The sequence below is a fragment of the Sceloporus occidentalis genome, unplaced genomic scaffold (assembly GCF_023333645.1).
Source record: "Sceloporus occidentalis isolate IW3139 unplaced genomic scaffold, rSceOcc1.0.p SCAF_20, whole genome shotgun sequence".
Lineage (NCBI taxonomy): Eukaryota > Metazoa > Chordata > Lepidosauria > Squamata > Phrynosomatidae > Sceloporus > Sceloporus occidentalis.
The window spans coordinates 3,836,930-3,852,681 of NW_028317000.1; the positions used below are offsets into that span (position 1 = coordinate 3,836,930).

The 15,752-nt window shown below is 46.7% G+C and overlaps 3 protein-coding genes across 6 annotated transcripts in view; 2 read left to right on the top strand and 1 right to left on the bottom strand.

Annotated features, from left to right (window-relative positions):
• Positions 1–279: 279 nt before the first annotated feature.
• LOC149301780 (lysM and putative peptidoglycan-binding domain-containing protein 1-like) lies at positions 280–4,455 on the top strand. Its single transcript, XM_089483810.1, has 3 exons — positions 280–1,077; positions 1,526–1,884; positions 3,351–4,455. Exons 1-3 carry the CDS (start codon positions 898–900, stop codon positions 3,520–3,522), a joined length of 711 nt encoding a protein of 236 aa, XP_089339936.1. The 5' UTR covers positions 280–897; the 3' UTR covers positions 3,523–4,455.
• Positions 4,456–4,538: 83 nt separating this feature from the next.
• LOC149301781 (nuclear receptor subfamily 2 group F member 1-A-like) overlaps positions 4,539–15,752 on the top strand; it is a 29,118-nt gene continuing 17,904 nt past the window's right edge. For all 3 annotated transcript variants that reach the window (XM_089483800.1, XM_089483802.1, XM_089483803.1), the window contains exons 1-2: positions 4,539–5,392; positions 14,816–14,976. The gene's annotated coding sequence lies outside the window, so the exon portion shown is untranslated. The remainder of the gene's footprint in view (positions 5,393–14,815; positions 14,977–15,752) is intronic.
• Positions 5,385–10,980, bottom strand: LOC149301782 (tumor necrosis factor alpha-induced protein 8-like protein 2). Of its 2 annotated transcripts, none has more exons than XM_089483811.1 (3): positions 10,918–10,980; positions 8,122–8,274; positions 5,385–7,036 (listed from the first exon to the last, which is right to left on the bottom strand). In XM_089483811.1, the coding sequence occupies exons 2-3, from the start codon at positions 8,138–8,140 to the stop codon at positions 6,471–6,473; spliced, it is 585 nt and encodes a 194-aa protein (XP_089339937.1). In that variant the 5' UTR covers positions 8,141–8,274; positions 10,918–10,980; the 3' UTR covers positions 5,385–6,470. The 2 variants fall into 2 exon arrangements, with proteins under 2 accessions (XP_089339937.1, XP_089339939.1); XM_089483813.1 differs by having other exon boundaries at positions 8,122–8,245; positions 10,918–10,973.

Consider the following 15,752-nt stretch of genomic DNA (forward strand, 5'->3'; position numbering starts at 1 on the left):
GTCTTTGCGCGGCCGGGAGGGCGGGGCTGGAGGCGGTTAAAGGCTGGATTCGGTTAAACTGCCCCTGAAAGAACAGATTCTGAGGCTGTTGCTCTGCCTTTTCTTGGCCAGGTCAATAGGGGGCTTTGGGAAGCAATTGGCATTTGCAATTAGCAATATATATATATATATATATATATATATATATATATATATATCCCTGGATCCAAGGAGGGAGAAGCCCAAGGAACCAGAAGGCATTTAGAAGGGGGGGGGGAGGAGAAGAAGAAAGGTGGGGTGTCAGATTTTGGGGTCATAGGTTTTTAGAGTCCCCCTAAAAGAGCAGGTTTTGCAATGGGGGATTTTGCATGAATTGGGGTGACAGGTGTTTGGGGGGCTGGAGGTCAAAGCTGGAGGGGGCAAAGGAGGTTGCATCTTGGTTTGCAAGGTTTGCAAGGGGCTAGATCTTTTTGGAGGGGTGGGATGGGGGTGTCAGCCCTTTGAAATGGACTCTACTTAATTGCAAAGATTGGGGGCAAGAAGTGGGATCAACATTAGTGGAAGCAGTGAGGTCACAGTAGCAGCCTTTCTAGTGGGACATATGGGGGGATTTGGGGTGACTTTTTAAGGGGTGGTAGTCTTTATTTTGGGGGGCTCTTAATATTGCCCCTCCATGATTGCAAAGATTGGTGGCAAGAAGTAGGATCTCAATAGCAGCGTTCCTTGTAGCTAAGTTCTTTGGGATGACTCTTTTGGGGTGGTGGTCTTTGTTGGGGTTAATGGCCCTCACTTGATTGCAAAGATTGGGACCAAGAAGTGGGATCCCAATAAGTGGCAGACGTGGGATCCCAATAGCAGCCTTCCTTTGGGGTGAATTTTTGGGGTAGTGGTCTTTTGGGGGGGGGGATTGTGGAAGGGATGTCTTCTCCTTCCAAGCAAGGGTCCCCTGGTGGGGCCGGCTTGCTACAAGGAAGCCGGAACCGATCCTATGGCAGCCTGGTGACGACGGTGAGCTCGCCGGTGCGGGAGAGACGCATAGAGCACCGCCTCGAACCCGGGGACACCCTCCAAGGGCTGGCGGTCAAGTACGGGGTCACGGTGAGTCTGTGTCCATGGGGGGCATTGGGTACATTCCTGGTTCGTTATTCTAAAATCATATTTTGGTCTGTGAAATGATGGGATCTGTAGACAAGCAGCTTATGGAGGGCCACAAATGGCCCACTCCAATCAAAGAGATGGGACTAGGCCACGACTGTCATCCATGTGGTCCTCCAGAAGTGTGTCGGACTGCAGCTCCCATTAGTCCCAGACACCATTGCCCATGTGAAGGACTTTCACTGTGGTCCTGAGCCCCTAACCCCAGCAAATATGGTACTATATGGTACTAGAATCACACTGATGCAACACTTCTTGCCCCAATTTCCGCTGATCCTCCCCACTTTTGTGCAGCTTTCCCTCCATGATTTGTCCAATGAATATGACTTTTTGGAATAAAATCGTTAAGACCCTGGGAGATTGCTTAACCACCTTTCCGATCCCCTTCCAGACCGAGCAGATCAAGAGGGCCAACCGGCTCTACACCAACGACTCCATTTTCCTGAAGAAGACGCTCTACATCCCGGTGCCGGTTGAACCCGCAACCTTGTCGAACGGGTTGAACCTGGACGAGGAAGAGGACGAGAAAGAGGGAGAAGAGATGGCAGTGATGGGTGCGAAAGTGGAAGAGGAGGCCATTTTCAGCCACCCTGAGACCACCAAGAAGCAGAAGCATCCGCGGAAAAACGGGGCCTCGGGCGGCGTCCCCAAACACGACCTCTCGGCCACGGACTTCCTCTTCAAGTTGGACTCTGAGATCCGCCGGTCGAAGCAGGCCGCCACCAAGAAGCTGCGGGAAGGGGAGGCCACGTGAGTGTCCCTCATTTCGCCCCACCATCCCTGCTTGCAAATCCCCACTTACAGTCGGAGGGGTTCTTGTGGTGATGCTGCCCAGGTTTAGGTGGCTCAGGCCAAGTAGCCAAGCTGCGTAAGGGGAACAAATTAATAAGAGTTGACCCTCCACATTTGTGGCTTTGACTATTCATGGTTTTGACTGATATGTTCGCTCTAGGAATCTCTAGGCCCTCCGGCACAAATTTGCCCGAAGTTGACCATAGATTCATGCTGGGGAACCTAGACATTCCTAGAGAAAACACTTCTCTAGTCATTTATAAGTCCTTTGACATGACTTTATGGTTGCTGGTTATTGACCATAGAGTTGCACTGGGGTCCTAGAGATTCCTAGAGAAAACACTTCTCTAGACATTTATAAGTCCTTTGACATGACTTTATGGTTAACATGTGCTGGTTATTGACCATAGAGTTGCACTGGGGTCCTAGAGATTCCTAGAGAAAACACTTCTCTAGACATTTGTAGGTCTTTGGCATGATTCTATGTTCAATGCCTGCTGGTTATTGACCACAGAGTTGCACTGGAGGTCTTAGAGACTCCTAGAGAAAACACTCCTCTAGGCATTTGTAGGCGGATGGGAGCCATAGTCCCTCCTGCATCCACTCCTGAATTGGAATGCTGAATTTAGTTTTTTTCCCTGTGCTTGGAGATGGAATTTAGCAGCCAGTTAGACAAATGATATAAAATAAAAGCACTTTGTGCATGCTCATATGTTGCTGGTTTACAAGGTTGTAGGTTTCAGCCTAGGAAATCACAGCTCCTGCAATCCTTGGATACTTCTGTACCCTCTTTTTTAAAAAATAAAATATATATCTAAAGAGGTTTTTTAAAACGCTGAGGGAGGATGTCTTGCAGTTTCATATCGCAGCCACCAGAGGACGGCGCGGCCACAACATCGCCCTATCGACTCACAAACCCAAAAACTTTATTTCCTGTCTGTGGTCCGAAGTTCCTTCTGCTTTTGGCAAATTTCGACAGAAGGCCTGCATGGCATTGGTGCACATATATTTAGCAAGTGTCTGGGTTTCAAAATAATTGCCCTTGAAGGGTTGACCTGTTGGGGGAACCTGCCGCAACCCTTCCTGGGTTTACTCTCTTTCTGGCTTTTATATGCAGCTTAGCTGACTTGTCTGACCTCAGAAAAGTGATTTTTGGGGACAGTGGTAGTTATCCCCCCCCCAAAAAAAAGTTACTAAAATAGACGATTATTTTGGAATTCCTCCTAGACAGGAGGTTGAAATGTCCTGGAAAAGGACGATGCTTGGTCACCATGAAACTTTGGGCTGACCTGTCTTGGAAACAGGAAACTGGCCTACATGGAAACTAGGTTATGTTTTCCCAAAGCCAGGCTGCTAGGATTAAGGGCCGGTTCCCAGATACCCAAAACCTGACCTTTGCCTCTTTTCCTCTTCCTCCATTTCAGGACTTCTGGGGACGATCCGGAACGGCGTCGCGACACGCTGCCCTCTTCCTCCTATCAGAACGAGCCTTCTCCACGCACCCAGCTAAGGGCCACCCTGGGCCCCGTCCCGCTCACCAAAATCGCCCGCGCGGACGCCATCCGCGACCAAGAGGACGAGATCTTCAAGCTCTGAGGGGACTTTCTCCGCCGTCCAGCCATCCCACCCGCTGGTTATTCCCTCTTCTCCCTCTCTGGGACTTCTTTCGGTTAAAGTCTGACTGCTGTTTTTGAGGGTTCTTCCTCTTTGGACCCCCAGCTCCCCTCCCCAAGGAGTAGGTGTCCTTCTGCAAGAAATGTGGCAATGGCGCAGGATGTTACCTTTTCCCATAAAGAGGACACTGCAGAAGATAACACTGTGTCAGAAATATCAGGGTCCAGCTGACCATAACGGCTTGGACCCCCAGTTGGGAAAAACCCCTTCCATGCGTATTTTGAGAGACTTCTTTTGTTCGGCTCTTACGTCCCTTGGTTTCTGTCCCAGTTTCCCCCCGTCCCCTAATATTTATATTTATTGCCTTAAGTGCTTTCTTTCCCATCTCGTTTTGTGTCTCTTTTCCCCTTCCGCATTGCACAATTATAGTGCCATGATCCCACTGCAACTGTACAGTCCTGGAGTTTGCAGTTTGGCAAGTTGTTAGAGGATTTTAAGTACTCCTCCTTACACTGCAAATCCCAGGGTTGCAGAAAAAGGGAAATATGGAAGCGGAAGCAGAATCGTAGCGCTATAACTGCGCAATACGGAAGGGTCCCTTGTCTGTCTGTCTCCCCAAAAAGCTGAAAAGAAACTTCCTGCAACCCCGAAATAAATCTTTTTTGAGTGTGGAAGCCCCAGGAGGGGGAAAGGCTTACATTAAACTGATAAAAATGGGATCTTTTTTTAACCTTCCGCTTTCAAAGCCTTTTTTTTTCAGCAGGTCAGGGAAGAATGGGAGAAAATGTGAGTTGGTACAACTTCTGTGTATATCCTCCTGGCCTGATCTGATCCCTTTCTGATCTTCTTGTTCCGGATCCTCCGGCGCTGCTTATACTTCCCAAAAACTGTGATTAAAACAAGGCGTTCCATCAACACTTGCCTCCGTGTGTATGTGTGTCTTTGCCTCTTCGTCTCCTGACGGTGAGAACATTTATTACTGTGTGTACAAGTCTAGAAATTTTGGTCAAAAAATTGACCCCCAAAATCTAAATTGACTTATACATGGGTCAGTGTCAATACTATACTTTAACTCTTATTAAAAATGAGTGAAAGGCAAAAGTGCATTCTGTCCTGGAAGCACTGGCCTCCCTCTACTCTCTCTTCCATCCATCTTTTAGCGTGAGCCAAAAGAGTTATGCCTGCCATAATTTTGTAGGGTCTTTGGCATTGTTTTCCTTTGCTTTATCATTTAGAGCCTTTGTCACATGTACCCCAAGTTTTACCCTCGACTTATCCAAGGGTCATATAAAAATCCATAATTTTGCCCCCCAAAACCTGCCCTAGACTTATACGAGAGGTTGACTTATAGTCGAATGTATATGGTGTGTTGAGGCTGAAAGGCTGTGGTAGCCAAGGGTGCATTGCGCATGGCATGGATTCAAGTCCTGCCAATCTCATCCTCATACCGTTTTATATTTATTTATATGCCTCCCGCCATTGTTGGATTTCTCAACAACTTTACTGGGCTCCAAAAGAGTGAGGAAGAATATGTGTTAGTGAAAATACTTTTATTTTCAGTCTCTTCATTCATTCCCTGAGTCTCAAAGCTCACAGGAGCAGAAGCGAGTCCTCTCCAATTCCCTGAGATGGTTAGTGACATATTTTATTTTATTCTTTTGGGATTGTCCTGCCTTTTTTGTTCTTGCAAAATGTTTTTGTTGTTTTTCTAGTTCTTGGATGGGAGAGAGAGATGGGAACGGACACGATGGGATGCTTTTATCCACGACTTTGGGGGCCATGCTTGGAGTAAGGACACCCTTCTCTGCCTTTTCTTCACTGTTACAAAACAAGAGAGCAGAGCTCAAAAATAGTAAGTACAGTCATCCCTCCATATTTGCGGCTTTGATATTTGCAGATTTGATTATTCACGAATTTCATTAATATGTTCTCTCTAGGACTGTGTGGGTCCTCCAGTGCAACTCTATGGTTAACTTTAACTAAAAGTTGTACTGAAAGACCATTTGTAGCTACTCCAGTGCTATTCTATGGTCAGTGTAGGTTGGACATTGACCACAGAGTTGCACTGGAGGACCTAGAGATTCCTAGAGAGGTGTCCTCTCAGGTAAAAACAGTGTTTTTGTTATTTGCGGTTTTTCCATATTCACGGGGGTCTTGTTCCCCTAACCCTAGCGAATATGGAGGGACAACTGTAATTGAGTTTTCTTTGGGCTCCTTCAAGGGAATGGGTGAAAGCGTGTCAGATGACAGAGAAAGCGATGGCAGACATTGGGAAAAGTCCCCTCTTTGGACTACAACTCCCAGAATCCCCTGAGAAATCTCATCCAAAGAAGGAGTTCTTCTCAAGCTCTGGGTTTTGGAGAGTTTACTTACATTCCTTCCTTCCTTTTGGAGCTAGACTTGTTTGTCTGGCCAGGGATTGCCCAATGTGACAGCAAGAGAAAAACGAGTATTAAACACGTGACAAAGTAAATATTATCTGCAAACAATACAGCAGGATTGCTTTTGTGTTCTCCTGCGGAGGTGACAACCCACAGTTGCACACTCAGTTCACACATTTTGGGACTCTTATCTGAGCTTTCATTAGTCTTGTCCAGCAATGTTGTTTCTAGTCCTTGCAGACTGGAGTGTTAATTCGTAGGAACGAGGTTGGGATTTGTGTTTAGTTTCGATGGATCGAGGCTTGTGCTCCTATTGGAGCTGCACACCTGAATCCCCCCAAATTTTTTGGGTGCCAGGTTCGGTGGTCCTCTGAATGGTGGTTACAAAGAGGATGTAGCTATGTAGAAGCCACTATCCCTCCTGTCATCCTTTTGCTAAACAGAGGAACAAATTGTCAGAGTGTATGGGTTAACGGTGTCCACCGCATACAGTTGACATTTTCTTCCTGTCGGTTTCTCTGCCATCCTTCTGTCTATGGATGGTCCTCCTCACAACCTCCCTTCGTCGATGAGCCGGTTCATCCCCTCACAAATCTTCTTCAAGCGCGGCTGGTAGGGCTCCCCGGGACTGTATACCTGAGTGAGGAGCTCCGTGTTGGCGAAATGGTCGAAGACGTGTCGGATGCGCCCGTGGGACTTGGCGGTTAGGTGCTTCTCCACCAGCTTGAGCAGCAGGTCCCGGCATTCGTGGAGGATGTCGGCCAGGACGCCCTTCTCGAAGGTGAAGTCCACCTCGTGGAAGCTGATGGCCGTCATGGCGCCCAGGTGGAGCTTGCGCTTGAACTCCTCAGCCCAGGCCAGCTCCTCATCGCTGAAGCAATTGTTGCGGTAGAGGACCGAGATCTTGACGGCCACCTTGATCAGGTTCTTGATGACCTTCTGGGACTCGGCCCGGTTCTGGGTGTACTCCTTGGAGATCCGGTAGAGTTCGTCCAGGATCTCGCTGCTGGTGTCGTCTATGAACATGTTGGCCATGGACTTGCTGGCCATCCGGCTGAGGATTTTCTTCTCCGCTTGGAGGGCCAGGTTGCGGGAGCTGAACGTCTCCATCTTACCTGCGTTGGGAGAAACATATGTTAGCGTCCCTCCTTAATTTATTAATAAATATTATTCTTGGGTACCTTCAAGTCATTTCTGACTTATGGCGACTCCAAAGCCAGCCTATCATAAGGTTTACAGATTCTTTATCCATGGATTCGACCATCCATGGCTAGAAAATATGTCTTACAAAAAACCAAAAAGGACACCATTTTACTATGCCATTGTATTTCATGGATTTCGGTATCCTGGAAAAGGCAAAGTTAGGGACTTGAAGGCACACAACGGCAAGATATCTATCTTACATTTCCAAAAGCTTCCTAGAAGCAGAACAGATTAGCAGAGTGCCTTTTGAATCAGGGATTTAAAAACAGCGACGAGGTTTGAGAAGACTATTTTGTTGTTACAAAAAGAAGCTGCCGTTTCCTCCCTTTGCACTCCTTGCTTGCCACAGATGTGCGTTTGGGGTTTCCTGTTTTTATCCTTCGGCGACATAAATCAGCGACAACCTCATTTCTTTCTGAATTAAGGTTTGGGAGGAGGAAACTATGTGGACTGCTTCGATGTTTCGTCCAAACCCTCCATTGGGTCAGTCTCAAACTGCAAAAGCAACCAAACTACCTAAGGATTAAAAACCATAAACACAAACTATTAATAACACCAAAAATCCCATTGGCTATATGGCCAACGTGGCTGTTGTCTTCTGCATTAAAAACAAGGCATTATAAAAACCCAGCTCTATGCCCTCCAGTCTTGCTTCCCCCTAAAAAAGTCAATTTCCAAATGCTGAAATAAGAAGATCTTATTTAGGGCAATTGTAAACTAGTCTAGGCTATAATAATAATAGTAAAATAATAATAAAATTATATTTATACCCCGCCTCTCCAATTAGATCAAGGCGGCGGACAACATTAAAAGAACATTAAAATACAATAAAACACACAATATCCCACAAAGCCACCCGCCTCCAATGAAAACAATGCAATTAAATGATTAAAGCAAAGCAGGCAGTCGATGGGAGGCGACTTCGATGCTAGGAAGGGATTTCCAGAGGTTGCATGCTTTTGGACGCAAAGCAAAGGTCCTTGTTTCTGCACATTACCTCCTCGCGCGTCTTGCATCCCGCGTCTCTTTTAACGCTTGCTCTGGCGCAGCAGCAGCAGGGAAGGTTGCAATTGGTTTCCTTGCGCAATTTTTAATGGCTTCCTGGCCTGTAAGTCAGATTCCTGATGAAAGCAGTAATGAAGGCATGCACCTTAATTGCAGGGAAGAGAAGGATGCAAACAAAAATTAGAGGCAGGATGGTGTGTCAGATATTCCCAAAGTGCGGAAGGCATAGCTTTCCATCAAATCATTTCCTGGCCATTTGCTACCTTTCCTGAAGGTCTTTGCTGAGATTTCACCGCACAAAACTGGGATAGGTGTCACCAAGCAATGCCAGAGTATGCGGCCAAGATGGCAAAAGCGGAAAAGCAGAGATTCTGCAGCAATTGGCTTTTGCCTAAGACGACTGGGAAAGGAAAGGCTCTGAGTCAATGGAGCGCAAACAACCTTTTGCACGTTTGGACTCAGTTTGCAGCATGTGAAGCTGGCTGAGGAGTAAGGAGGAGAAGGAAACTGGGAAATTTCAAAAACAATTGGAAAAGTGGGATGGCAGAGGATTAATTGGTATTCTTCCTACTAAATTGGGATAAATGGAGGGTAGGCATCTCCTTGGGAGGAGGATGCATCAGGTAGAGGTTCAACAGGTTTTTAGGGTGATACTGTCTTTCCCTTCCATGCTATGCATCATTGGCATTGTATCATAGAGCCAGTGCTGTTTTTGTGTGCCATTAGGTTGTTTATGATTTACGGTGACCCTAAGGCAACCCTATCATGGGGGTTTCTTGCCAAGGTTTGAGGCTGAGAGAGTGTGACTTACTTAAGGCCACCTAATGGGTTTCCATAGCCAAGCCAGGACTCCGGTCGTAGTCCAAACACTCAAAGCACACAGGAAGGAAAGGGAAGAACGACCACAATTTGGACCAAAAGCTTGGAGCAGCCACCCTTTTATATTGCTAAAATAATGCAAACCCTATCAAAACTAGGGGTGGTTGTTTTTTTTTGGGGGGGGGGATGACTCCCAGCATCCTCCCAATGAACTATCTGGGCATTCTGGGAGTTGTAGTCCAAACAAAGGAAGGGAGGATTGCTCCAAGATTTGGTTCGCACCGATAAGCAGTATAGAAATGTACTTGCTACTGCTATTGCTATTCCGATTTGTGGTGGTTCTTCTTTGCAGTGTCTTGGACCACATGCAAAGTGTGTGTGTGTCTGTTGTGTGTTGTGTGTGTCTTTCTCTCTCTCTCTCTCTCTCTTTTTTTTTTTTTTTTTGCACACTTCTGGCATTTCCAGCAGAATAGGGAAGTCAAAAGATAGCCGAGGAGGAGGAAATGCGATAGAAACTGATGAAATCGCAATTGTGGTGGAGGCAGAGAGAGCAAGAAGGGCTGGGGAGGGGAATTCACAAAACCAACCACAAATTAGGCACAAATCATACTCTCTAAAGTTTTGCATACATCCAGGGAGTAGCCACACAAAGGTATAGGGGACAGTCTACTTTTGCAATATTGGACTGACTGTGCAGCAAGAACTAAGGCCTGGCTTGTGGGTTTTCTTGGAAATCCCTTTGGAAACTGTGAACCCAAAGCTTATCTGTTGTGATAAGATGTGATTTAAATGCTCTCGTCACATCCCCGATCATCTTTAAAGCCCCCGGGTGACACCTTGGTCTGCTTTTGAACTCGCCACCCTTCCGGCACCGTTTGCGTTTGTGACAAACAAGGTGACTTGGGCCTTAAAGTCGCATCTGTCCCTTCTCTCGTCTTTAAGACTTTGCCTCCTTGGGATTTGAGGTGGAAAGAGCAAACCAAAACCCACATGCGTTTTACACATGCCCAGAGGCGCTCTTGCTGGGCTTTGTGGGTTGGAGGAACGTTTAAAAAGAAAGAACCAAAGAGCCGGAGCGATTTAACCAAAAGCAAAACCCCTGTTTTGTTTTGAACCAACCCCAGTGACTCAGCCCTGAGACTTTGTCCCAACAAGTTTCAAGAGAAAATGATTAATATATATACCTATAGATTGTTTTTGCTTGCCTTCAAGTCACTTCTGACTTATGGCAACCTTAAGGCGAATGGTTTTCTTGGCAATGTTTGTTCCGATGTGGTTTGCCCTTGCCTCAAACCACTATGCCATGCTATCTCTCCCTAATGTGTGTGTGTGTGTGTGTGTGTGTGTGTGCGCGTGCGTGCGCGTGCGTGCAATTTTGTTGCTGTAGTGCCAAAGAGTTGGATTAGATGGTCCTTGGTGACCCCCCTCAGTATATACTTCTTTCTTTCTTTCTTTCTTTCTTTCTTTCTTTCTTCTTTCTCTCTCTTTTCTTTCTCTCTCTCTTGTCCCTTCCTTCCTTCCTTCCTTCCTTTCACACAAACACTCACACACACACAAACACACACACATATATAGAGCATGCTAAGGAAAACAAAACCCCAGACACCTAGCAAAAGCTGTCCTGCCCCCTGTCCCTTTTTGTGTCCCTCCCCATAGACTCCATAGACATAGGAGGGTTGGAAGGGTCCCCCGGATGGAGGCTGAGGGCAGGGACTCCATCCAGAGCCTCCTCCTGAGCCGCCGGTTACTGCCCATCTTCTTCTGAAAGAGGGCTCCCAGAGAAGGAGACTCCACCGCTTTCTTGGCTCATGGCTGGCATTGCTATCCAGAAGGTCCTCCTCGTGGTCCATTGAAGCCTAATCTCCTGGGACTTCAAAGCCTGAGTCCTGGTCTCCCAGGGAACAGATCTGTCTTGCTCCTCTTTGGGGCAGCCTTTGACCGATTGAAAGAGAGCCATGGGGTCACTCACCGTGGCGTTCAGTATGTCCTGGCCTCATGCGCTCTGAGGAAGATGTACCATCATCGAGGCAGGAAAGCAGAAGCAGAGAAGAGGCATCAAGACAGAGAGAGATGGAGCAAGAGATAGACTTCCTTGAGCTGAGGCCCGCCCCGTCCGAGTGACGAAGACTCCAGTTCATTCTTTGCAAACACGCAAACACATAAGCACACAACATCACAAAGCACCGAGAGGGAATCCTGGACCCGTCCGGCCACCTGGGCCGCCTGCATATTTGCAGTGTAACTCAATGGCCTTGTTTGTCTCTCGGTTCTGCCCTCCGGGTGTTTTTCCCCTTCCTTTCAGTTCGCTTGCAAACTTGTCCAGACAAGGTTTGAGACCAAGAGCCCAAAATGATTTCCCTTTCCTTTCTTTGCGCGTCGCAGGAGGCCTGGGGCAGGAAACAGGTCGTCATTTTGGGATGCTTCGGCACAGCAGGAATAGTTCAGTTTGGCATCGCTTTAAACTGCCACGGTTCAACGCTATGATGTTACTATGCTGGCTATTTGCCGTAATAAATGTAATGCAATGCTATGGCATTCTGGGGATTGGAGTTGGCTCTGGGAACTATACAGTACTTTGTTGTGGTGCCATGGCTCTCTGACCGGGAAGGCTCCCAAAACTATGGTTCTCAGAATTGCATAACATTAACCATGATAGTTAAAGCGGTATGAAACTGAGTTATTTCTGCAGTGTGCATGCAGCCTTGGAGATGAAGCGTTAAGAGCCACGTGGCTCAAAGACCTAATTCTTCATGGGCCACATGCGTCTCCTTTAACTGCTTCAACAGAGGGTGTGTCTACACTGGAAATAATGCGGTTTGACACCGCTTTAAGTGCTGTCGCTCCATCCTATTTGGAATCTTGGGATTTGTAGTTCTGACGCGTTCGCCTTGGGCCTTCTCTGCCAAAAGAGGCTGCAAAACCTTGCAAAGCTGCCGTGGCAGTTAAAGGGGTATCAAACTGGATTGCAAAAAGGACTCACAATCCTTTGACCAGTTTCCCCAAGGAAGTGAAAACTGAGTAGCGGCCGCCCCAGAATTCGAAATCTGGCTCTTTCTGTCCGAAATTCCCTCGGTAGCCCTGCCAATAATCCTGGTTGCCCATCTTGACCAACTTTGCCGATTTCGCCATCGGAGGAGACACTTTATTTAGAAAGCCGGAAGGGGAAACCAAAGAGAGGAGGAACTGACTGAGCCAAACCACAGCTTGCAGAGAGAGGAAAGAGGCACAGTGTGCTGGGTGCGGGAGACGCTTCATCGCCCACAAAATGGGTGGCCTAGTTTGTTTCCTGATTTGCTTTTCTTGGACGGGTGCTTTCCAACAGCCGGAAACCCGAAAGCATCTCAATCCTAGCATAGTTAGTGCTAGAAGCCAATGCCTTTGCTAGACATCTTCCAGCAAAATTGGCTTGGCCATGCAATGGAGGGCGAGGTTTTACATCCTCCTCTTCATCCCCAAACTCCTTTTTTGCACTATTTGAAATAAGCTGAGGACAAAAGCGGGAGGAAGGAATAAAAACCGGGACATTTTACAAGCAAAGGAGAGAGTTTGGGGTGCAACTATTATATTTTATTGATGCTTTTATTGTTAGCCGCTTCGATCTCTTTGGAGAAGTGGGATAATAATAATAATAATAATAATAATAATAACAACAACAACAACAAACTGGGGCAGCTGAGGATTAATCCAAATTCGTCCTTACCGAACCGGGACGTTCGGAGGGGCTGCCCACATTTTTAATGGACTTTAAAAGAGCGGAGCTTTTTAGGGTGTGCCGAACTTTACCAAGTTTGCTTTGAAGCACTTTGGAGAGTTTCTTTCAAGTTTGGACTTCGTCCCTGGAGCGGATCTACAAAACAGCAATAGCAACCAGTGTCAGGATGATGATGATGATGATGATGATGATGATGATGATGATGATGATGATGATGATGATGATGTTAGTGTTAGCCCTCCAAGGGACGCCTTGCCAGCTGTTCTTTTCCTTTCTTCCGGACGGATCTTGGAGGAAGAAGCAGACAGGAAAAAACAGGCCAAGGTTGATCAGGCCTCTCTTTCCTCCTGCAGATCCCTTTTCGGAAACTCAATTTCTTTTTTCCTGCGGGAACCTTGACATCCCCCTCCTCACTCCAAAGTCCTCTTAAGTCTCCCATCTTCCTCCATTGCAACCAGATGCAAAGGCCTCCTCCATTTCCTTCCATTTTCCAGACTCATCCCTTCCTTGCTTTTGCATTGAAAACTGCAATGCTCTTGCAGCCGGAGAAGTCCCATCATGGCTTGTGATAATGGGATTTTTCCCTCCATTTTCTGGGCGGCACAGGTAAAAAAGGATCAAATGATGTGAATAATAATAATAATAATAATAATAATTCCCCAATAATACCAATAATAAAAGAACATTCAATAATAAAATGATAAAACAATAGAGACAACAGCAAGGCGATGGGAATCCAAGGTATTCTCCATGTGAAGCCTCTCTCTTTTTCACATCTGTCTGCCTCCGCACCAGATGAGGAAAGTCTCCGCAGGAAAGCAAACCCAAAGTAACTTCTTAGTAAGGAAAAAAGGGGGTCGAATCGGAAAGCCAGCATGGTTTGACTATGGTTCTGGAGGCCTTTAAAGAATCCCACAAATAAAGCAAAAATGGCCAGTCATTGCGCAAAGGATTATCCCACGCAAAGTGATATCGGAAATGCATTGTCGCTGAAATCCCGAAAGTCAAAAGATGCGCATTAATGCTTCTTTGTGACGGGTTTTGTGTGACGTTGTGTGAAATCATTTTGCGTAATTACGCATTTTCCCCCCTGGATCTTCGTGGAATAAACTCCTGATCTCCTTCGTGTGATAAAACTCCATAGACAGAAATTCTCCCTTGTAAAAAGAGATGAGCAGCCGGCCGGAGAAGGAGGAGGCCAGAGAGGACTGGACACAGCCCAGCTTCCGGTTCCCACCAGCGATCAGCCACCTGTGTTTGTTTGTCTGTGCATAAAGACACCGCCGAGGACCAGATGTTTCCAAAAGGCGCATGAGCCGGAAGGAAATGCAACGTTTCTTTCTTTGGTCTTTCTCCAGTTCCCCCAGATTCAGACCTAGACTACTCCTGGATGGGGAAGCTCTCCAAATCACAGAAGCCTTTGGGTCACTCCGCTTGACGCTTTCCCTCTGTTTTCTGATCTGTATGAAATATTTTGGGCCGGAGGTTAGCTGGTCTGACAAGGGCTTAAAAGTATAATGCACTCCGGCTCATTTTCTATTTTGCATTATTTCTCCATGGTTAAATGACCCTTAGGGTCCTTTCCCACTATTAGGAACCTTTTAAGCTCAGAAAATGTGTGTGTGTGTGTGTGTGTGTGTGTGTGTGTGTGTATAATCGGAGAGTAAACCAGATTTGGACTGTTTCTGCTATAAAGGCACATTGTTTTTCCGCATTCGTTCTGCAATATAAACACTGCAGCATGAGATCAGTCTTTTTGCAGAAAGTTACAAGAAATAGGCGAAAGGATACGACCAACTCCCAGAATCCCCATGTCCATGCTGGCTGGGGATTCTGGGAGATGTAGTTCCCCTTTCCCCTGGCGTTACGCATCTACCTGGATTTATATTGTTTTCCCTGTCGACTCATGAACATGTTGAGAAATCCAAATGTCCCCATGCCCATGCTGGTTCGAACGCTCAAACCCCTGGAGCATGGATTGCTATGCTCTCCTGCATTGTTTATGCCGCTTTCGTATGGGGCTGTGTTTGTTGTTCCTCCAGAGAGGAGCTTTTAAGTCCTGAAAGACCAGTTAGAAATGTGCAAAGTGCATCATTAAGTTAAGTCAGTAAGTAAACAGAGATGCATATTTATTCCTCTGACTCATTTCTTCAAGGAAAAACCTCAGTCGATGGCCTGCATCCCCCTCCTGTGGTGAAACCAAGAAGCGGGTTGGGAAGGATGTGGTCCGTTTTGGGTCTTCGTCCAAATGCCTGAGCCGGAGAGATGTGCCTGCTTTGGATTCTAGTCCGAACTGCAGAAAGAGCTTTCTCCAAGGTACGCTATATTTCACTATATCTATATGAAAACTAACAAGGAGTCGCAAAAGGTGGCAACTCTGATTGAGCATCATAAACAATAGATTATTGAGAAGCATGTTTGGAAGAACTCCGCACACAAAGGTTGCATCTGCACTGTGGAATTAATCCGGTTTGACTCCGCTTTAACTCTCATAGCTCTGTCCTATTTTGGGAGGTATTTAGCCTTCTCTGGCTGCATTTGCACCATGGAACTAATGCAGTTTGAATCCATTTTATCTGCCGTGGCTCCATGCTGTGGGATGTGTGGCTTTGTGGGTCCGGCTGCATCTGCACTGCAGAAATAATTCAGTTTGACCCTGATTTTAGCCGGCATCCATGCTACGGGATCCTGGGATATGTAGTTTGTGGTGGCGCCAGAGACAGAGAAGGCTAAAATGCTCATGAAACCACAAAGTCCCCAACATAATGGCTGCGGTTGTGTGCCTTTAAGTCATTCAGATGGGGTTTTCTTGGCAAAATTTGTTCAGAGAAGGTTTGCCATGGCCTTCCTCTGAGGCTGAGAGAGTGTGACTTCTTGTCCAAGGTGGGTTCCCATGTTGTTGTTGTTGTTGTTGTTGTGTGCCTTCAAGTCATTTCCAACCTATGGCAACCCTAAGGCAACCGTATCTTGGGGTTTTCTTGGCCAGGTTTGCTCAGAAGGGGTCCATCTTTACCTCCCTTTGATGCAAACCCAAGGTTTCCATGGCTGAGCAGGGATTCGAACCCTGGTCCTCAGAGATGTAGCGGAGCACT